At 43.1% G+C, this 24,210-nt stretch overlaps 1 protein-coding gene and 1 non-coding gene across 5 annotated transcripts in view; both read right to left on the bottom strand.

Annotated features, from left to right (window-relative positions):
- The window catches only part of LOC122078974 (polycomb group protein EMF2B-like), a 114,005-nt gene that overhangs the window by 7,557 nt on the left and 82,238 nt on the right, over positions 1–24,210 (bottom strand). For all 4 annotated transcript variants that reach the window (XM_042645179.1, XM_042645181.1, XM_042645182.1 and 1 more), the window contains one exon: positions 11,427–11,516. In XM_042645179.1, the coding sequence (XP_042501113.1) occupies positions 11,427–11,516 (90 nt within the window). The remainder of the gene's footprint in view (positions 1–11,426; positions 11,517–24,210) is intronic.
- On the bottom strand, positions 10,396–10,614 carry LOC122080500. Its single transcript, XR_006140792.1, has one exon. It is a non-coding gene; the product is annotated as a small nucleolar RNA U3 (small nucleolar RNA).

The following is a 24,210-nucleotide window of genomic DNA, read 5'->3' as shown; positions in this document are numbered from 1 at the left end:
CTAAGACCCCTTATGAACTGTACTTTGGTAAAATGCCAAAAATAGACTACTTTAGAGTTTTTGGGTGTAAATGTTTCATCTTAAACACCAAAAACTATCTTGGAAAATTTGATGCGAAATCTGATGAAGGAATATTCCTAGGATATTCACTCAACAGTAGGGCATATAGAGTTTTTAATAAAAAGTCATTAATGGTTGAAGAATCTATGAATGTACGATTTGATGAATCTTTGCCTAATAACTTAAACAAATCTCCTATTGATGATGATACCATGTTCGATGAGCATAAGAACAAAGTTAATGATACTTCTCTTGATGATTCAAATGATGTTACCATCAAAAAAATAGAAACACTTCCTCAGGAAGTCATCCCGCATAGGAATCATCCCTTAGAAAACATCATAGGGGATCTAGATGGAGAAATCCAAACTAGATCTAAAACCCGAGAGGTATGCAATCACACTGCATTTATCTCAAGGATCAAACCCAAGAACATAGAAGAAGCACTAAAAGACAGTGATTGGATTATCGCTATGCAAGAAGAGCTTCACCAGTTTGAAAGAAGCAAGGTATGGGAACTTGTCCCAAGACCTGACCACCACACCATCATTGGTGCTAAGTGGGTCTTTCGAAATAAACTGGATGAAGATGGGAACATAGTGAGAATCAAAGCGAGACTAGTTGCCAAAGGGTATAATCAGCAAGAGGGAATAGACTATGATGAAACCTATGCATCAGTAGCAAGGTTAGAGTCCATTAGAATGCTACTAACTTTTGCATGCCACAAGAACTTTAAACTATATCAAATGGATGTCAAAAGTGCCTTCTTGAATGGATACATTCAAGAAGAGGTATATGTAGCCCAACCCCCTGGTTTTGAAGACCCCAAGTTTCCAAACCATGTCTATAAACTTGAGAAAGCCCTGTATGGCCTCAAACAAGCTCCTAGAGCTTGGTATGAGAGATTAAGTACCTTCTTGATAGAAAGTGGCTTCTCAAGGGGGAGGATTGAAACAACCCTATTCATGAAGAACTTGAAGAATGACATATTCATTGTTCAAATCTATGTAGATATCATCTTTGGCTCAACCAACGATAAAATGTGTACTGATTTCAGTAGCAAGATGAACAATGAATTTGAAATGAGTATGATGGAAGAGTTAAATTTCTTCCTTGGACTTCAAATAAAACAAACTGACAATGGAATTTTCATAAACCGAAGCAAGTACACCAAGGAGCTGCTAAAGAAATTTGACATTAACAGTAAAAAATCTTCAGACACTCCAATGAGCTCATCCTTGAAACTAACCAAGGATGAAGATGGCATTTCTGAGGATGTCACTAGATATAGAGGCATGATTGGGAGCCTTCTATATTTAACGTCTAGTAGACCTGATATCATGTACAGTGTATGTGTATATGCTTGGTTTCAAGCTGATCCTAAGAAATCTCACCTCACCGCTGTAAAAAGAATTTTTAAATATTTGAAAAGCACTTGTGATGTTGGGTTATGGTACCCCCAAAACCAACCCCTTGACTTGGTCAGCTTTTCAGATGCTGACTTTGCGGGCTGCCATATCGACAGAAAAAGTAACAGTGGTACCTGTCACTTTCTTGGCTCTTGTCTTGTCTCTTGGTTTAGCAAGAAACAAAACTCCGTTGCTCTATCTACCACCAAAGCCGAACATGTTGCAGATGGTAAATGTTGTGCCCAAATCCTTTGGATGAAGCAAACTCTCCAAGACCTTGGAGTGAGTTTCGAATCTTGCCCAATCATATGCGATAAACACCAGTGCCATAAACTTGAGTAAAAATCCTATTTTACACTCAAGGGCAAAGCACATTGATATTCGACACCACTTTCAACGAGACACCATTCAAAATGGTAATGTTTCTCTAGAATACATTGAAACTGAGAAACAACTCACAGATATATTCACTAAACCACTAGGTGAAGAGCGTTTTAGCTTCCTAAGGAAGGAGCTTGGAATTTGCAACCTGTTTGGTTGAATGAATAAACATTCCTTCATTAATATTTATTCTAAAAGCTCGGACTTGAAAAACCCCTTCAAAATTCACAATTTTCTAGTTTTTCAGGCATTTCTGGAATTTTTCGGTTGACCGTCTAAAATCTTCCAATCGACCGCCTCTGACCGAAAGGATTGCCGGTTGACCGCCACAATCTACCGGTCGACCAGCGCCGCCGAAAACTTGATTCCGCACTCTTTTAAAATCAATTTTTTTGACCCATTGTCTCATTTTAAAAACCTCTGTTACCCTAAAAACCTATTTCGAGCATTCCTCTCCCAAAACCTTAGCTTAGAACCCATTTCTAACCTAGATCTCTCAAGATCCTTTCCCTTCCCTCTCAAAAACTTGCGTCTCTTCTTTCTTACACCCTTCATCATCATGGACTCTCACCACCCACATAGAGCCAAAAAGACGGTCGCTCAGAAGGGAAAACGGAAGGCCTCTGACAAAGATATCTGGTTCTCCTCCCCCATTGCTCAAGAATCATGGGATCTCTAATCTCTCGACACATAGAGCAAGGTAGAACCATCAATTCCGACTCTTTGTCCAGGTATGACATCAAAGACCTATTTGATGCTCTGGGTTGGGGCAACATTCTCAAACTAGGGTTCAACTGTTATCCCCACCTAGTCAAAATGTTCTTTTGCAATCTTACTTTCTCTGGAGAAGGTGACAACCTTCTAGTCCATTCCTATGTTAAGGGAGTTCCTATAGATATAGACATTCTGATATTAGGAGAAATCCTAGACATCTGTGGCAGGGGAACTCAAATACTACCAACCCAAGACCTATGTAGAACAATTCATGGATGTTGACTGTGTATACTCTAGCATCATGAAGGAATATGCTAATACTCACAAGATTTAAGGCTAAGGAACTCACCGATATAGGGAGGATTGTAAATCTCATCATCTCCTACAACATCCTACCAAAGAGTGGTCATAGAGATGAAGTCTCCCCATTCCATGCTTATCTCACCTACTGTGTTTGCAAGACTGTGAGTATCAATCTTCCCTACATTCTGCTCAAAACTATGATTATCCATGGTGACAGACTTCAAAAGGGAAATCTTCCCTATGGGAGAATGATTTGCCAAATCCTGGACCACTTTCATGTAGATTTTTCTGGTGAATCATTTGAACATTTTCCTCAAGAGATCAATCTTTCCACTATTCACAAGATGCAACTCCTTCCCAAGACGACCACTGGCTCCAAAAAGACTGATGCTGGACCCAGCCAACCACAGTAACAAGGAAGTGTTGATACGTCAGCCTATGCGACTGTCGGCGATCTTCAGAAGGGTTGGGAACATCATCCTTGCCCAATTGGTAAAGATGGAAAAAAAGCAGAATGTGATTCTCAAGCTCCTACGCAAAGACGAGGAAGATGAAGATGACGGAAAAGAAGAAGAAGAGGAGGACGCAGAGGATTAGGAGTCCTTACTCCTTTTATATGATGTTAATTTATCATTAAACTCTTATTCTGTTTTATCTTGTGAAACTTAGTCTTTCCTGTTGTGTAATTTTTTTTTTACACATGCTCAGGGGAGCACTTTAATATCTTGTGCAACCTTGATTCCCTTTTTGTTGTTGACAAAAGGGGGAGAAACATCTATCTTTACAGTATCTGTCTTTGTTTATTCTAGAAATAACAAGTATTTATCTTTATTTTTTCTGGCATTGAATTAAAATATCCTATTGAACTTTACACTATGTTACTATCATTTGGATATATTGCTCGTGTTTGTTTGTCATCACCAAAAAGGGGGAGATTGTTAGGAAACATGTCCACACTCCTTACTATATTTTGGTGTTAAAAAACAAACATACGTCTTTAACTTGGTTTGATAAAATGTGATTAGCATGAAGAAAGGATAATTAGTTTGAAGAAACACCTAGAAGGGTCGAATCAAGACATCAAGGTTTGAATTCATATAGACATGACCTTAAAGCTTAAAGGCATTCAAGATCCAAGATCATAAGCTTAAATGCATTCAAGATCCAAGATGATAAAGACAACCAAGACTCGAGAAGATGAAGACATCAAGACCCAAGATGATAAAGACAATTAAGACTCAAGAAGATGAAGACATCAAGACTCAAGATGGTGAAGACATCAAGACCCAAGATGAAGACCATAGGATAGAGAATATATTTTGTAATCTGTACATACATTGCATATGCACGCACCTCATGCATCATACTAGAATGACCTTAGGTGGTAGAGTACTCTAGCAAATCTCTGTGCAAACAGTTTGACCTGACTCAAGGGCATTTTGGGTAACCTTAGAGTTAATATCAGGAAATGGACCTTTTGTAAATGTTGTAGGAAATCGAGTCACGATTCCAGCACAACTAGTCTCGGATTAATCTGAGGTCGGACCAAAAAGTTATGGTCAAAGCATCGACAGGTCAGTATGACAAAATTCTGTCATAACAGAATCTGTCAAGCTGGTGGTCGACCGGATAAAAGTGCCGGTCGACCGGATCTGTCCGAGACCATAGCCGGTCGATCGGTAGAAAGTCCCGATCGACCGGTGCCTCCCTGGAAAAGCTTCAATGGCTCTTTCCGGTCGACCGGTGGTCCCAAAATACGACCGTTAGAGCCTGATTTCCTGCCTAAAATGCTTCACTAAGCTCACCTATAAATACCCAAAGCTGCTCTTAATTAAATATAATTAAGAAGAGCATTAAGAGCATCTTTGTAAGCATTCAAGAGTTGCTAAGATTATTCTATCCTATTTGAGTTGTTCGATTATTTTAATCCCAACAAAAGGCTCAAGTCTCAATCAAGTCCTCCACTCTCTCCTGTGCAAGTCAAAGCCATAAGAGAGGACTTTACTAAAGGTGCATCATTCATCTCTCATTCTCATCATTTGCATCACATGAGGTATTCCTCTTATTCCACTACTCCATATTTATTTATGTTTTTACAATTCTAGACTGTACTTAGGATTGTAAGGATCCTCTTATCCTTAAAAGAGTGTAAGGTGCCTCTTTACCTTAAAGGAGATTGTAAAGGTGCCTCTCTGCCTATAAAGGGGATTTGTAAGGATACTCTTATCCATAAAAAGATTGTAAAGGTTTTCTTCCCTACCTACCGTACTGAAAGGGAGAACTAGTGGAATATCTTACAAGAGGATTCTTGTAGGGTGTGGACTAGACTCGGATTGAGTCGAACCACTATAAATCTTGCGTCGTGTGATTGTGCCTATTTTACTTACTTTGAATCGTTTTTAATTTGCAATCACACTTGGGACCTATACATCGAAAAGAATTAAAATTTCCACTAGTATAACCTATACACCCCCCTCTAGGTTATTTCAGTTAGGTGATCGGGAGAGAGCACAACGAGAATCTAGAGGAAGGCCGATTGTTGCTCGGATAGATGTATGGTATGGGTTTCTTCAAGAAGATGATGCTACAACTATGGCACTAGGGAGAAGGTTTGCTGCAACACCATTGGGGAATCACAGGCAGCAAACAAGTTTCCAAAGGATATATAAGAAAGAACACTACCCGCTGGCAAGGGTACACGACTAGACACAGAGGGTGCAGAAAGACCGGGATGCCCCTATGTTGAAGATGCTCCCGTGCGCCCTCCCTTTGGCCTAAGCATTGACTTGTACCAGCGCCAACAGGGTGGCATTCTCTTGCCCTATATTTATATTTTTTATGCTTTTGGTGATATGGTTGGGGGATGGCTCGCCGCACTTGCGATGATGGGGAAGGGGAATGAAATTTCAAAAGCAAGAGATTTGGGGGATGGGGAGAAAGAGCTACGAGATCCCAGTGTGTGAGAGTTGACGAGAACCCACGCTGCACTTGTAAACCCAACAAACATACTCAATACAATGTTACATTGCCGTGCCTTTAAATCAGATGATTTTATGCTAAGGGACAGTAGGGCTAGAGGATCAGATAAGATTCCAAGTAGAGGCATAGCTAAACTTACCGGTAGGATAGGGGAGCTAGAAAACAATGTCCAGATTTGGAGTCTTTTCCTAATGAGATCAAGCATGGGGTGTAGTGGTGGGCGATGAGACGGGTAGTAATAAGAGGCAATCCCATATATTTGACTGGGAGGGAACCCAGTGAGAAGCCCCATAAGCTGAAGGAGATGGGATTTAGAAGTCTCGGAAACCTCGAAGAGAAAGAGGTGGGATTTGTGGAGATTGATATAGAGGCCCGAGAGATGCTCAAAGAGATGAAGGGAGGACATGATGGAGGAGATGGAAAGGGGATTGGCTCTAGAAAAGATCATAAGGTCATCAACAAAAGCTAAGTGAGTGAGAAGAAGGGGTTCGCCTTTGGGAATAGGAGAGATAATACGAAGATTTGTAGAAGATTGAATGGATCTTCAAGGGCAAGGGAGAAGAGAAAGGGGGAAAGAGGGCAGCCTTGTTGGATGCCAACAGAAGAGCCAAAGTCGCCCGCAATAGTACCATTGACAAGGACAAATAAGCAGGTAGAGGAGACGTAAGAGTGAATCCAATGAACAAAAGCAGGGGGAGAAGGACATTTGGAGCAGGACTGTGGAGATGAAATTCCACTTGATGGAGTAGCTTTGTAGATGTCAATCTTAAGGAAAGCGGCAGAGGAATGGGATTTCTGATCAAACACACGACCAATTTCATGGCGAAGGATAATATTGTTGGCAATACTTCTTCTAGCAATAAATGCGGGTTGGTTAGGGTTGACTAAGGAATTAATCATAGTATGAAGTCTATTGGCAAGAATTTTGGCAACAAATTTGTAGAGGAGGTTGCACAGGGAGATAGGTCTGAAGTCTGACATGGCTCGGTAATCTTCAAAATGAGGTAGAGGAAGGTGTGATTGATTCCTTTGATTTGATAAGGGCCAAGGAAGAAGCTATGAATGGCATTAACAAGATCGGCCCCAATTATCCCAACAGGAAGAGAAGATACCCACGCTGAATCCGCCGGGATCCAGAGCTTTGTTGGCTTTGTAGGAGAGGTTGATAGCAATGACCTCATCCGAGGGGATGGAATGGAGGGAAGGATGAGGGTGGGAGGGGATGAATTTGTTGAGAAGATTATGGGGGAAAGGATCAAGAGAGGAGGGATGGTTTGGCTGAAACAACTCGGAGGTTTGGAGACAACTTCAGCTTTGATGTCCTCTGAATTGAGGAGAGTGGAGCCATCATGATGAGAGGCAAGTAGCTGATTGAATGGAGTTGGAATTATATCTGGCTTTCAGCGAACGGTGGAAGAAAGCCAAGTTGGAATCGCCAAATTCAAGCCACTTGATTCAGTACTTCTGCCAAAGAAAACTCTCTTTTTGGGAAAAAAGTTTGGAGAGCTCAATGGAAAGCGATTTTTCTTCCTCTACGAGGGCAATATTAGGGAGATCAGATGGGAGCTTGGATTGAATGGAGTTGAGCTTATCTTTGCAAGAAGAGACCCTAGAAGAAATCTTACCGAAGGAAGAGTAGTTCCAGTTCTTCAAGGCTACCTTGACATTTTTAAGCTTCTTGGCAAAACAATTGGGGGGGGGGGGGAATGCTTGTGCAAGGATGGACCAATCTTGGTTGACAATGGGAAGGAAGTCTTGGTGGGAAGAACATATGCAAAAGAAATTGAAGGGCTTGGGACCGAAGGAGATGAGGGGACGAATGTGGAGGGAGATAAGGCTATGATCGAAGATATCAGGAAGATCAAAGATGTTATGGGAAGAGGGATACATATTTAGCCAAGCTTAGTTGACAAGGGCCCATTTAAGTTTGCATGCAACTCTATCGGGACCGCATTGGCGGTTGTGCCAAGTAAGCTTAGAACCGGACCATCCCAAATCGTTCATGCCAATGTCATCAATGCAGTCATTGAAAGATTCAACAAAACTGAGGTCAATGGCATCACCCCCGATCTTTTTATGGCTGAATCGAACCACATTGAAGTCACCCACGAGCCCCTAGGGAAGCAAACCCACAATGGGGGTGAAGGAACAAAGTTTAGTCGGAAGGGAGAGCCTCTCAAGGGCCCGATTAAGGGCATAAATGGCAGAGAAGAAACAGTTGTTAGCTCTGGAAGGACCAGAGATGGAAAGGTGAATGGATTGGGGGGCGGAGGAAATGTTGGTGATAGACAGCTTTAGAGAATTCCAAAGAAGCCAAATGCAGCCATTTGGGCTATGGGCATAGTTGGAAATGAATGATCAGGAAGGGGCAATGGCCTTTGCTATGCAAGAGGCAAGGCTCAAGGACTCTGGTTTCCAAGAGACATCGGAATAGGAGGAGAGAATGCGGGACCACATGGTATCATGTTTAGCCGAGGAATTCAAGCCCAAAACATTCCAAACTGTCTAGAGTCATTGAGGGGGAGGGGGGATGCGGCAAAAGCTATTGAGAGTTCGAGGGGCCAGTGGCAGATTTTCTCTTCTAACTAACGGCTGTGTTCTTTGAGAGATGGTTGGGATGTACATGAGTTCTTTTGAATGGATGACGTGCGGAAGTGTTGGTGAGCTGTTTTTGGTCTTGGACAGGGAGGATTTTGTGCTTTTAGTAGGCAAGGCCTTCAAGCTTATGGGAAGAGAGGCATCCATAGAGCTTGAGATATGGCCAAGACCAGAGAAGGTCGCAGGACACGCCTGCGAGGACTCAAGGCACTCGAAGGCTGCGGCAGGAGGCAGACGACAGCAGCAATGGCTTCATCGGCAGGAGAGGCATTGGCAGCAACAGAGGAGAGTTGCGCAGGAAGGGCTTGCGCGAACCTGAGAGCATCTTCAAGGACTGCAGTAGAGGGGGTCAGTGTGCGAGGCAGGGTGACAGAGGCAATGACTTCAACAGGTGGCAGATCAGTAGCGACAATAGTAAAGGTGGATTGCACCGGCAGGGTGGCAACAACAATAACAAAGGTGTGTTGCACAAGATGGGTCTTTACGGATCTAAGAACATTATCGGAGGCGACGACAGTGGCAATGGGAATGGACGTAGGATGGGTCTGCACAGAGTAGAGATCAGCAATGAACAAGGGTTGCAGAGTCCCAAGCGCCGAAGTGGCAATAGGGATGAGCGGGATGGCAACCATCAAAAGGCAGGCGACATGGGAGCCAGGTCATGACGAAGCAAAGGGGACTAGAGAGGAAAGCGAATGGGAAAGAAATCCCAATTTCCCACAGAACAAGCGGGTGAAGGGGGTTCGGGTATTGGGTTGGATCTAGAGGAGAGGGAGTGATGAAGCAAGTGGATGAGTTGGTGGTGGTCTGAAGAGAAGATGGATGGGTCGAGAATAAGGTGGTCCGATTGGTTCGAGTTGGACAAGGGTTGGTCGGATTTGAGTTGGATCACATATGGAGGGCTAAGGAGTTAGAGACAGATGGAGGGCTAAGGAGTTAGAGACAGATGGAGGGCTAAGGAGTTAAAGACAGATGAGATGGTGCGGCCCTCAAACGGGGTAAAGGGAGAATGGGAGAAGTGCGAGGAGAAAAAGGGTGGAGAGGATTGTTTCAGTGGTGATGGCGGTAGTGTGTTGAAGAGATCCAGAGAGGTGGGGAGTGCTTGCGCCAAAAAGCATACAAGGGATGGAGTCAGAACGAGGCGGGTATATCAGCTGCGACAGTAGCAGAGGCATCTCGAAAAGGCATAAAGCTGAAGGATCGAGGGGACAAGTTTGCAGACTCATTATCAAAGTCAGAGGAAGCCGAAAGCATAGAATACCTGTTGTGACCAGCAATCTCTAGAAGAAGTCTGAAGGACCGATGGATGAAGCATGACGAGTAGGAGAAGCATCATCGGAGGGTTTTGGGAGGGCCATGGGCTACGGTTTTGGTGAAGGTGATTGCGAGGATTTCTTCTGAGTCCGCTAGTATTTTGAGAGGGGGATCTTGCCCTAGAGATGGAGGGATCAACATCTGCGGGTGCTTTTGAGGCGGCAGGGTCTTTTGAGAGGATGCCTTCAGAAGCTGTGGGAGTGCATAGTCTTGTATGGTGACCAAATAGCTTGCAGATTGTACATTGTGGCGGCAGCCACTCATAACGAACAACCTGGTTGAAGGAATTTCCTTCGTCAAAGATGGTGACAAAGGAGGGGGGAATGATTTCAGCAGTGATCTCAATGCATATTCTAGCATAGGCAATTCGGTCCATCACCTTCGTTCTATGATAGTATAATCGGAGTATAAAGGCTTCCCAATAACTGATCCAACGATGCTCAAACCCTTAGCACACCAGAAATGGAGTGGAAGGCTTGGAAGAGCAACCCAAATGGGAATGGATTGGAGGCCGACTTTGCATACGATGGAGTATTTGTCCCATTGGCAAAGGAAGATTGGTTTCCTTCCCACTTGCCATTGAGCTGCTTCAAGAGCAGTAATCTTGTAAAAAAAACAAAAAAAAAAGGGTTTATTGAGTCTGTCAGACAACCGTGCGACCACCCCAAGGTTGGAACCAACAACCAGAACGATCCTCTACTGCTTGATGGTTCCCAAATGAGTCTCATCAGGGCTGTTAATCACGCTCTGGTCGCACGGCCATGTCTCATCAACCAGACTTAGGTTCCTGTCTCCTTTAAACTCAAGGATACAGAGGTATGAGCAAATAGAACAGATCCTGTTCAAGTAAGGTTGTATTAACTGTTAAATTACCATGTGAGAATATCAAAAACCACTAAAAAAAAGAAAAAGTATATCTACATGTACTAGGGGTTAAGAAGGGAAAACCCATAGTTCTTTTCCTTGTATAAATTGAATATGACGAGGAAAGGATCCTAGTCTCTCAACTACCATAGTTTCTTATTCACCAAGAACACCAAACAAGTCATATCATTTCTGTTAGGATGCAGAAACAGATCCCCAGAAACAACATTTTTCATCATTCTTTCATCCATATATCTGGAGTGACTTATCACTTGTGTGCTATTGCTATGCATATTAGCAGCCTTTTGTTCCTTGTGCATTCAGAACATGTGAAACAAGGGCATAATTTCCATTATTCAATTAAAAAAAATGGTTCTATTTCCAGAAAAATGATAATCTATTCATTAGTTATAGCACAGGATACCATTTATCCACTTATGGTTCATGTACATCCTATGAGAAAGAAAATGCCACTGTCACTGAAGATTTTCCCTAGAAGTGAGGAACATCCTAATATCCTCTAAAAAGAACATGTTATCTACAAAAGTACCGAAATTGATTAATAGATCAGTCATGTTGCAAAACGAGGAATACATGTTTTATTTTGTAAAGTCATGATTAAATGCAAATGTCTTTAGTGACCAGCTGTTTCCAGGTGTAAGTCATAAATTCAATCCATGCATCTACGCGGCTACGCCTGATTTTGAAAATTTCTATAAACTGTGATATATATGCATGACACTATGGATTGCTGCTACTGTTTGCACCACATAATTTATTATTAAAATGAAAGAATAGTGCTACCAAATAAGGGCAGGGGCTTGGATGAGGTCCAGTCCATGCAGTCTTGAGAATGCCTCACACGCCCATGGAATATGACCATCTGCAAGGACCCTGCCAACACAACAATTTAGGATTTTATAGAAGGAAATAAAATGAAATCATGTAGAACCTCCTTTACATGGGAAAATAATACAAACATTGTCTAAAGCAATATCGGTGACAGCAACACAATCCTTCCCTCGCATAATAAATAGCCTTCATGTTAATTAGTCTTCACATACTCTGGTTCTCAAACTACTTGCACCATACTTTCTTATTAGGATGCAACACAAGATTTTATTTCAATAGCATATACCAAAACTTTTAATTCTACAGATTATTTACAGTTTTTCTTTTCTGAACAGTGTACTATTTACCATTTACAATATAACAATTAGCTCAAGAAAAATGTAACATTTGCCAATTGGAAAAAGTTTCCTAGCACAACCCATGCCAAAAGAAGTTCCTCAGCGACAAACCTAGTTGTGATGCGTGGAGGGATGACAAATATTTTAACTGTGGGGTAGATGGGACATTTTCTGGATTAAGCACATCAAAATCCAGTGACTAACCCAATCAAACAACCTCTCATATACTGGAATGCACCCTCTGGTGGAGGGCCGGTTAGGAGGTGGGAAGAATACTGAGAAGAGTATCAGAGTGCTGCAGAGGAGAGTGAATTGAAGAAGAAGAAAGGGGCGGGGGGAGGAAGCTTGCACAAGCACTCCACTCAATTCACTCTTCCAAATCTGCCTTTCTCGGTTACAAGCTGTTATTTTAAAGACAAAAAATAGTTATCAAGGCATCCTAGGCGATAAGGCGGTTCAGCATGGACTGGCGCCTTGGTCACCTAGGCGACAATGCATTGCTAGTGTCACCTTGATTATTGACCATCCTCCATCACCTTGGTCGCCTTCTCGCCTTGATAACTAAGGATGAAAATAAAAGACTCCTAACGTAACTCTAAAATTGAAATAGAACTTGAATAATAATATAACTCAACCTATGACTCTATCAACAACAATAAAATGAAATTATAAAATAACTGAACTCTTAATGGACCAAATTACAAGATAGACCATAAAAGTAAAATATATTAAATATCCTTCTGAACCAAAAGGACCCAAATTGGACCCAATTCTCAGTCTAGGTTCCCAAACCAGTTTAGGTCGGTCCGAAGTACTGCACTTGTATCAATTCCTTCGGTGTTGAGAAAAACTCACCCACGAGTTTTGTAAAATGGTAGAAGTAAAAACAACACGAAGATGGGCTATCAACTCCTTGATTGTGACTTGAAGAAAATCTAAAATATAAAGCTTTGTGGTTGCATCCATGGCTGAAAAATCGTGGGGGAGAACGAACTCATGATAGGAAATGGCTTTCACTGCTCTGGCTTCTGTCGTTACTTGATCCACAATCTCCTCATTTTCCGTTGCCATTATTAGTTGTTCCACATTTGAGTGGTCTTCCTCTTGTGTTGACTCATTTGGTTCATCCCGTGGCTACTGTTGAGATACTATGGTTTACTATTTACCTTGGGTTAGTTACTAATGACTATAGTAAGTCTTGTTGATAGGGACGCTTAATCAACGTTACCTTACTTTCCTTATCTGTCTGATTGTAATATTCTTATAAATAAGAAAGACCTCTGTCATTACTGACAAGTCAAATTATTCTCAAACCTTTGGTTCTCAACTTGGTATTAGAGCCAAAAACCCTAAATTCCTTTTTTTTTTTTGGTTTTCTTCTCCATCTGTGGGGGCCCTCGCCTCCTAGTCCAGCATGGTAAAGTTTCATGCAACCTTAACCTTAAGCAGGCCTCCCTAGCACACCTCCTTCCGTCACTGCGCCTCCTCTAGTCTCTACGCTGCTGCCCCTCTACTCTCTGCTCCGCTGCCCTCTAGCACCCCAGAGCTGCCACTACTCTCTACGCCGCCATTAGGTAGGGCCCCTAGCGCTATCGTGTTGCTGCCATGCACTTCCCTCAACGTGTACTTCTCTTCTGAGCCATGACTATAGTGAGTGATGCGCCAAGAGCGTTGTTGTCTCCTCTGATGTCTCTGATGGACGCTGTTCAAGCAATTGGTCCCCTCTTCACTTGGACCCATCAAGTTTAATGGTCAGAACTACCTCATGTAGTCTTGTGCCTGCTTGCTTACAATCCGTGGGAACTTCTCTTGTCTTCTCATTGGAGAGACTAGCCAACCCAGGGATCCTGTTGCCACTAACATCTAGTCAACCAATGATGCCATTGTCATGTCATTCCTGATCAATTCTATGGAGCTTGCTATCAGCCCTAGCTTTGTCTTGTTCAACTCTGCTAAGGACCTATGGGATTCAGTCAGACAAACCTATTATCAGGGAGGGAACTATGCTCAAATCTATGAGATCCGCCATAATGTTCATTCCACCACTCAGAAAGGGTTCTCTTGCTACCTATTATTCCACCTTATGCACTTTTGTGGCAACAACTAGATTTCTATCTCCCAGTCCCTATGGTATGTCCTACTAACCCTGGTCCTTTTCAGAAGAAGTGTGCAATGGAATGAGTTATGACTTTCTGACTGGTCTCAATCCTGAGTAAGATCAGGCTAGGGTGCAAATTCAAGGTCGTGACACTTGTTCAACTCTTCTCCAGGCATATAACTTGGTTCTGTCTGAGGATCACCATTGCTCTTCTATGATGCCCCCCCCAGTTCCTATTCGGTCTGCATTCTTGGCTACTCCAACTACTGAAACCTCCCCTAAGGGCCTACCCTTCCTCATGAGGCTATTCAGTGTGATTATTATGGTCACCCTCGCCATACTAGGGTAACTTGTTGAAAGCTCCATGGTCGTCCCAAGGGTGGGCGTAATAGCAAACCTGGAAAACAAGGCCCCCAGGCCCATCTGTCTAAAACTGTTGACAGTGACCCTATGACTACATCGTTCTCTTCGGATCAAATGGCTGCCCTCAAGAAACTAATGACACAGTTAGGCACTCCACCTACCCCCCTCTCGTGTCCAATCTTACTCAATCAAGTAGTTTCGTTGTTTCTTCCTCTACTTCTCCCTTATGGTTACTTGCTTCAGGTACTACCGATCACATGACAAGTAGCTTTGAGGTCTGTCATACTTGTACTCCTTGTTATAGTTGGGATAAGGTCCGTGTGGCTGATGGTTCCTTGTCCCCTATCTTTGGTAAAGGTTTTGTTTCCTGTCCCCACACTAATTCTCTTCCATCTGTTTTACATGTCCCTAAATTATGTGCTAACTTTCTTTCCATTTACCATTTAACTATAGAGTTGAATTATTCTATTCACTAGTTCTCTACTCATTGCCTCTTTCAGGATCTGGTGATAGGTGCAACGATTGGGTATGGTCGGGCCCCGTGATGGGCACTACTACTTAGATTCTCCTCCGGTTGTGCCTCCTCCTGTGGTGGTGCATACTCTCCGTTTTGACAACTTTCTCTACTCATTGCCTCTCAGGATCTGTTTGCTAAACATACACGAATCTCTTACTTCCCTATTGATAATAAAAGTAATGTTCCTTTTTCAAATATTCAATCCAATTTGTGGGGTCCTTCTAGGACAATTGATAGGAATGGCTTCGTTGGTTTATTAGTTTTACTGATAATTGTACCCGTCTGACATGGGTATATCTCTTGCATGATAAGTCTGAAGCCTTCTCTTGTTTTTAGTCTTTCCATGCTATTCATACCCAGTTTAATGTCACTGTAAGGGTACTTTATAGTGATAATGGCACTAATAATGTCACTGTAAGGGTACTTCATAGTGATAATGGCACTAAGTATATCATAGTGTTTTTCAGTAATACCTTGACTATCATGGTTTATGGCATTCTCTCCCAGACTTCTTGTGTTTAGACACCTAAACAAAATGGGATTCTCGAGAGCAAGAATCGTCATCTCCTTGACTTCGCTTGGGCTCTTATGTTTGCTACTGGTGTCCCTAAATACCTCGGGGCCGATGTTGTTCTCTTTCCGCCGACCTTATTAATCGGGATCCCTCTAGAGTGCTTAATTTTAAGCCTCTTATTTCTTTTCTCCTTGATCCCACCATGGCTTCCAATCTTCCTCCACGGGTCTTTGGATGTGTTTGTTTTGCCTATAATTCCTCTCCTTCTCGGTCCAAACTTGATCCACGTGCTCTAAGGTGTCTTTTTAGGTTACTCGACCTCCCAAAAGGGGTATATGTGTTATCACCCTCCTACTCACCCTTGTATGTAATCATGGATGTCACTTTCATGAGTTTGAGGCGTATTTCATGCCACCTCTTCAAGAAGAGTCTTGAGGAAGAGACTCCTTTTGTTATTGATATGTTTCCTATTCAGGATATGTCTCCTGTTCAAGGGGAGCCACCAGATTAGCCTGTAAGAGATGTGATTACTTACACTCGGAGGTCCAAGGAACAAGATGACATTGGTGACCAACCGTACCCTTTTGAAGCACCTCTATCATATTCGTCAATATCAGGTAATATTTCTCCCATAGTTGATATTTTACCCATTGCTGCCATAGTGGACGATCTTCCTATTGCTGTTCGAAAGGAAGTTCGTTCTTGTACCTAGCATCCCATTTCCCACTTTGTTTCTTATGCATCTTTATCTCCCTCCGATAGGACCTTTGTTTCTTCGTTGTCTTCTGTGTCTATTCCATAGGGTTGGAAGGAATCCATAAATGATTAGAAGTGGAAGGCTGCAATGGTTAAGAAAATGCTGGCACTAGACAAAAATGGTACCTGAGAACTTGTTCTTCCTCCTCCAGGAAAGAAATTAGTTGGGTGCAAGTGGGGGTTCACAGTGAAGCAAAAGACTGATGGGGCAGTTGAGCGATACAAGGCACACTTAGTGGCCAAAGTCTTCATCCAAACCTATGGGATTGATTACCAAAAGATCTTAGCCCCGGTAGCAAAGATGAATTCTATTAGGGCATTGCTATCTCTTGCTGCAATTTGGGGTGGAATCTTCAATAGTTGGATGTCAAGAATGCGTTTCTCAATGGAGACCTTGACGAGGAAATCTATATGGATGTTCCCCTGGCTTCGCATCTCCCTCCACTGCTGGACGTGTCTGCAAGTCGAAGAAGTCACTATATGGACTTAAATAGTCTCCTAGGGCATGGTTTGGCTGGCTCATGAAAGCTATGATAAACTTTGGATATAGACAGAGTCAAGCGGATCGCACCCTATTCACCAAGGGGAAAGGTAACCAGGTTACTGCTTTGATTATCCATGTTGATATTGTGATTACTGGTAATAATGATGATGAGATCTCCAATCTTAAGGCCTTATTGTAGCAAAGTTTGAGACTAAGGACCTAGGGCCTCTTCGGTATTTCCTTGGGATTAAAGTTGTTAGATCCAATAGAGGTATCTTCATTTTCAAGAGAAAGTATGTTTTGGATCTCCTTAGTGAGACAAGAATGCTTGGGTGCAAGTCTGTGGATGCCCCTATGGAGGTTAATCATCAGTTGAGAGTGCAGTAAGAACAGTATCTCAGACTCATTGGCCAACTGATCTATCTATCCCACACTAGGCTTGATATTGCCTATGCTGTGGGAATTGTTACATGTTTCCTTCATGATTCCAGGACACTTCATCTTGATGTTTTGTATCGGATTTTAAGGTACTTGAAATCTGCTCTTGGGAAGTGTATTCTCTATTTTAATAAGGGGCACTTGAAGATCAAAGCCTTTACTGATGTTGATTGGGCTGGATCTATTGATGATCGGAGGTCTACATATGGTATTGTTCTTTCCTTGGAAGTAATCTCGTTGCATGGCGTAGTAAGAAACAATCCGTTGTGTCTCGGTCCACTGCTGAAGCTAAGTATCGTGCAATGGCCCAAGGGATTTGTGAGCCGATTTGGCTTAAGAGCCTCTTGTTGCTGTTGAAGGCCCTATGCAACTGTATTGTTTGATAACAAGGCAGCCATCAGTATTGCTCACAACCCTATTCAGCATGATAGGACCAAGCATATTGAGATTGAGACACTTCATCAAAGAGAAGCTCGAACAAGGGATGATTTATATACCCTTTGTTAGTATTGAGAATCAGTTAGCTAATGTATTTACCAAGGTTGTTCTTCGTAAGGTGTTTCATCCTCTTGTCTCCAAGTTAGGCATGTACAATATATTTGGACCAATTTGAGGGGGAGTGTTAAGATGACCATAGTTAGTTTATTATTTACCTTGCTTAGTTACTAATTACCGTAGAAAGTCTTGTTGATGGGGACACTTAGTGTTACCCTACTTTCCTTATTTGTTTGATTGTAATCTTCTTATAAATAAGAAAGACCTCTGTCATGACTGAAAATTCAAATCATTCTCAAACCTAAACATAAAGAAATCCATGGCAAGGGCCCACCCAAATAATAGAAGGCTCAAATAAAAAAGGAGTGGAAAAACGGTAAATAAATGGAATTTATAGGAGGATTGCAGAATTGTAATTGAAAGGTATTTAACGGATACTAACCAAGACTAGAAGAGGGATACGATTGGTAATAAAAATTAAGAGTAGGGATCTATAGGGAACAAAATAAAGTTAAAGGATATGAGGAGATAAGCAAAGAAGACAAGTCCTATGACTTTAATCGCATGGCTAAGGATAATAAAGTCATGGCCTGAAAAAAAACAGTCAACCCCTTCCCTGAGATGAAACCTATGCCGTAACCCCTTCCCCTCTGGCAGCCTCTGCTGCCGGCAACTCCCTCCCACCTGAGACCTGCCTACTCTCCCTTCCAGACCCCTTGCTAGCCTCTCCTTCTCCCCAGCCGATGCCTTCTCCTGTCAACCGCTCATATGCCTCAGTAGTCATCTCCCCCACCTCCTCCAACGACCCCCTTTTCTCCAACCATCCATCATTAGGCCACACCTTATACTTTCACCCTCTGGCCATCCAAGATTCCTCCCTTGTCGGTCTTTGCCCTCTTGGCCTCCTGGATTCTGAGATCCTTAGGTGGAAGAATTGCATCATAGGTACCTTTCTTTTAAGTAGGCCCCCTTTCTCCTTGGCCAAAGCTTCATCGCTAAAACAATGGAAACCGGCGTGTTCTGTGGCTATCTACATGTTGGATAATGGAACCTTCGTCTTTAACTTCGACGATGAATTGGACAAGGCTTTCGTCTTAGACTGAGTACCCTGGTATGTTGGAAAGAAACCATTATTTGTGAGACAGTGGGATGCCCAATCTTCGTTCTGCAAATCTGAGCACTCCTCCATTCCTTTGTGGGTCTCCTTTCCCAACCTCCCTCTCCATTTCTGGTGTATCAAGAGGCTTAGCATAATCAGCTCTCTTATTGGAAAACCATTGTATTCCAACAAGAGAACAAAAATTATGGACAAGCTATCGTTTGCAAGACTTTGCATTGAAGTCCAAGCTGGATCCGAACTCCCATCTTCTGTTATTGTGACGGACGGAGAGGGTTTTTCATTCAATCAAGTCTCATATGAATGGATCCCCCCCGCATGCTCTCATTGTAAATGCTTTGGGCACAAAACGTCCCTTTGCATGAAATTCACAGCCGCTGCCCTTCTAGCCATTGCAACCAGAATGTGCCGACAAATGAAGCTCCGTCGATTTCCCTCTCCCAGCCGGAATCTTCTAGAGAACATGTCGTCAGCAGAAACAGGAAAAAAACCGAAAAAATTGAAACACGCCGGTGATGGAAACTGGTTCATCTCCTTTGCCCAACACTTTGCCGCCGATGATTGACATTGCCAGGACCCCTGGTCCCTCGACGGAAGCTTTACACGCTGGGTACAATCCATTCTCGGTTCTAGAACCGTCAGAACCTGACATGGCCATATTGCAATCTCTTCCACGTCTGGAATCTTAGATCTCTGGTAGCCGGATAGAACGGTCGAACATCTTGGCTGACCACGTGCTTATCCCCAAGCCTGCCCTTCCGCCTCTGCTGCCTCTCCTTGCTTCTGAACCCTCAGTGCCTTCTTCTTCCTCGTTGGTAGAACGTTATAATCCTCATTCTTCTCCTTTTATTCAACCTACCTTGACCTAACTCCTCCGGTCCAATATTAAACCGGATTTCATCCCTTTAAATCAGTTTATACTAGTCAAAATGCTTAACCAATTTTCAAAATATCCTTCGGACCACCCTCTTTATCCAGGCAACCTATATAACCCAACCCACCCGCTAAAAAAACCCAGCAATCCTAATCCCCAACCTGACCCATCCAACTTAATCACCAATAACCCCCAACTCGACCCATTAAACCAACCTTTCTTCCCTCACCCTCAACCCGACCCACATCCTGAACCATCTAACCTTCCATCCTTACCCGATGAAGCCCCCTGTCGGTCAGGTCTCGACTGACGCTCGCCTGCCTGGCCTTCTATCGTTGTTTCCAGTGATCTACATGCTCATTTTGCCTTGTCTTCGTCAACCGGAAAGACCTCCCTCTCTCCCATTGCAGGCACATCTCCTCCCGTGAACTCAGAAGTTTTGCCTTTGACCCTTCAGGTCGCCTTACCTGCTACATCAACGGCCTTTGCTGAAGAACTCGACGACAAATACTCTCACCTGGCCTTGGAAGGCCCATCTGCCTCTTCACCTATCCAAAATCTGTGCTCTCCCCCAACGACAAGTCTCCGAAGACTCCACTGCTCCAAGTTCGATCTCAGATACGTCTTTGGCGATTCAACCTCATCACTGCCTGACTAGTCTGCACGTCGATGACCATATTGAGCCCTCCTCGCTACATTGCTTTGATGCTAACATGGTCACTAATCTTCTGCCCCATTTGAAGAGCAATAGGACTTCGCCCATTGGAATTCCTTTAACCTGCAACGACACTATCTGGAATGATCCTCTTCACTCAGTAAGCAATGCAATCCTGTTTTCATCCCAGTTCACCCCTCGTGATGACATCATCGCCCTCCACCAACCTAACCACCACCCCTCCATTAACCCACCTCCCACCACCATCACCAAACCCTCTACTGTGCATCCTAGAAAACAGAAACCCAAAACCTCTGCCATCAACACCAGATCATCATCCTTTTTTACCTCCACTCCTGCAATTGGGTACAGCCGTAGACCTCCCCCTTCCACTAGTCTCCCCACCCCCACCACCCCTCACAGCTCAACCAAGCATCCGATGCCCGTATCTTCTGGTTCTTAATGATTCCTTGGACCATATGGAATGTCTGAGGTCTCAATTCTTCGGCTAAACAAGCTGAAATCAGATCTCTAATTCGCTCCTCCCAATCCAACCTCTATTGCCTCCTTGAGACTAGGGGGCTTGAAGCCAATGCTAACCGTGTTGCTTCGTCAATCGCTCCTAATTGGTCCCTCTTGTCCAACTACCCCCATAGCCCTAATGGAAGGATCTAGATTCTCTAGGACCCCTCTTTCCTCACCATATCCTACTTGTCCTCCTCGGCTCAGGCCACCCACATCACTATCTCCCATCATTCCGGTCCATTCATCTGCTATCTCTTAATTATCTATGCCCATAACCAGGCCTCTCTCAGGTCCCCTCTTTGGAATGACCTTATTTCTTTTGCCAACACCTTGGACCCAAGATCTTGGTGCATATCTGGGGATTTCAATGTCATTCGGTTCAGCCATGAAAAGGAGGGGGTAATCCCATTGATGCCCAAGCCGTTGACTCTTTCAATGATTGCATTGATGATCTTAACCTCACCGACCTCAGATGGTCTGGGGTCAAGCTCACCTGGCACAACAGAAGATCTGGAAATCTCCGTGTGGCCTGTAAGCTTGACAGAGCCCTCGTCAATGAAGCTTGGTTTGCCTCTTTCCCTTCTTCCCATGCCAGCTTCAGTCTTTCGGGGATCTTCGACCATAGCCCCATCTCATTACATGTCCTTCCCTTCCGCTCCTTTGGTCCTAAGCCTTTTAAATTCTTCGACATGTGGATCTCACACTCGGATTTCCATTCTCTTGTCCTTAGTGCTTGGCACAACCATACCCCTTATTCTCCTTTCCCTCTTCTTTCTTTTGCCACCAGACTCAAGAGTGTGAAACTCGCCTTAAAGCTCTGGAACTCATCCACCTTTGGGAGCCTCTCCTCTAGGGTCTCTTCTGCCTGCTACAAGCTTCACTCTACTCAGTCTAGAATCCAGCATGATCTTCTTAACCTAACCCTTGCTGAGGAAGAAAAAGCAGCCACTTCTGATTTATCCCTGCTTTTTGATCAAGAAGAAAGCTTTCTGCGCCAGAAAGCTCAAATCAAATGGCTTGAATTGGGTGATTCAAACTCGACATATTTCCATCGCTCTTAAAGCCAGAAACAATGCCAATTGCATCCCGATGCTTATCTCCTCCACCGGGGTAAATCTTTTCTCCCCGAATCACATCAAGGCTAAAGCTGTCTCTCATTTCCAGAGACTCTTCAATCCCCCCTTCTCTCCCTCCCCCATAATCTCCTCAATAAGTCTGCCCCTGTTGACTTTATTCCTTTTCTCCAATCCATCCCTTGTGAGGAAGAAATCATCTCGGCCATTCTTTCTCACAAGCCCAACAAAAAGCCGGGCCCTGATGGCTTCAGCATGGGCTTCTTTTCTGCCTGCTGGAGTACAGTCAGAAATAATCTCATCTATGTTATGAGGAGTTTCTTCCTAAATCCAAGCCAAATTGAGGGGATAAACCATACCTTTCTCTGTCTCATCCACAAAAAGGAAGGTGCGGTTTCCATGAATGACTTCAAGCCAATTTCCTTGTGCAACCTCTTGTACAAGTTCATTGCAAAAATCCTTGCCAACAGGATCTAGAAAGTCATTGACTCCCTCGTCAGTCCCAATCAATCGGCCTTTATTGCCGGTAGGAGTATCTCTGACAACATTGTGCTTTGTCATGAGATTGCCCGTGGTTTTGACCATAAGTCTCATATCTCTGCAGCTCTTCTCAAGATTGACATCCATAAAGCTTTTGACACTATTAGCTGGGATTTCATTTCCAATGTGCTGCTTCAAATGGGCTTCCCTCCATCATTTGTTCACTGGATCCAGGTTTGCATTTCCTCCCCCCGTTTCCCCGTTTTGGTGAATGGGAGCCTAGCCAGGTACTTTCCCTCAGGTCGTGGCATCCGCCAAGGATGCCCCCTTTCTCCCTTGCTTTTCTCCCTCTCCTTGGAAGCCCTATCTCGATCCATCCAATCTGCCATTGATCTCCACCTCATTTCTCCCATTCCAAAATGTAAATCCCTCCTCCTCAACATCATGATTTTCTTGAAGGCTGATCCTCTCTCTATTTCTTCCATCATGTCCACCCTCCAATCCTTTGAATCCTTATCCGGGCTCAGCATTAACCTCCTCAAGTCCAATATCTTCATTTCTGGTGTCTCACCTAATGTCCGTGACTCCCTCTCTAAGATCTCTAGTATTCCACTTGGATCCTTGCCTGTGAAATATTTGGGTCTTCCCTTGTTTTCCTCCAGGCTCTCAGCACACCATTGTGACCCAATCATAGTTTTTAAGGTGCTGGTAAGGCGACTAGGCGCTGATGCGGTCCTTTGGTAGTAAGGCAGTCCGCCGACTCACGAGAAGTGTGAAAGGCGACCGCCTTATACACTAAGGCGCGAAAGGCGACGCCTTATAGCGCCTTATGTATGAGGCGGTCGCCTTATGTACTCGCGATTTAAAAAAAAAAAAAAATTTTTATTGTTTTGCTGAAGATTCCAAATTACATTTTCTCATTGGCAGGTGTATAAGTTTTGATGCACATGTGATGCATTGGATCGAATTTTTTTTTTTTAAAACACATTATCACATCCGCAGGACCAACAACTGAATGCTTCTTGTCGTATATTTTTTTTATTCACGTATATCTTTAATCTATCATATAATTACTGGAAACATTTGAAAATAGGTTACCGTGAATTAGAACTTTATAACACCATACGTCGGAATATGCTATCCCGCAATGCAAGAGTTGACGCACCTTACCTTATCCAGACCAGATCATCAGTTACTATTTTTTTTTAAACAAATTTTAAAATTGCTTGATGAAGATTCCAAATTACATATTCTAATTGGGAGGTGTATAAGGTCTGATGCACATGTGATGCATTGGATCATTTTTTTTAACAAATTTTAAAATTGCTTGATGAAGATTCCAAATTACATATTCTAATTGGGAGGTGTATAAGGTCTGATGCATATGTGATGCATTGGATCAATTTTTTTTTAAAATAAATTTTAAAATTGCTTGATGAAGATTCTAAATTACATATTCTCATTGGGAGGTGTATAAAGTCTGATGCACATGTGATGCATTGGATCAAAAATCATATAAAAAATAAAAACCCTTACCATAAAAAAAAAATTAAATTAAAAAAAAAAATCGTGCCTCTCATTCTCTCTCAGTCTGCTACTTTGCCTCCAAAACGCAAACCCCCAAGCCCCAACGTCCGACGATCATTTCTCCGGCGACTTCTCCTTCTCCTCCAACAGCCTTCGGCGACATCCGGCGATCTCTGGCGATCTCCGCGGCAGCCGCCTCCTTCGATTCTTCTCCGGCGGCTTCTCCTTCTCCTTTGACAGCCTTCAGCAACCTCCGGCTTCTCCTTCTCCTTCGATTCTTCTCCAGGTATGTTTTAGTTTGTATTTTAAATTTCTGATTTGTGCAATATTTTGTTTCTCTTTTCTTCTTTCTTCTCCCTGCTTCTTCCTTCTTCGTATGATTAGTTTTTTTTTTTTTTTTTTTTTTTCTCTTTTCTTCTTTCTTCTCCCTGCTTCTTCCTTCTTCTTCTTTTCTTCTTTCTTCTCCCTGCTTCTACCTTCTT

The sequence above is a fragment of the Macadamia integrifolia genome, chromosome 5 (assembly GCF_013358625.1).
Source record: "Macadamia integrifolia cultivar HAES 741 chromosome 5, SCU_Mint_v3, whole genome shotgun sequence".
Taxonomy (NCBI): domain Eukaryota; kingdom Viridiplantae; phylum Streptophyta; class Magnoliopsida; order Proteales; family Proteaceae; genus Macadamia; species Macadamia integrifolia.
The sequence above is the reverse complement of the archived record's forward strand: the minus strand, read 5'-3'. Positions and strand labels throughout refer to the sequence as shown.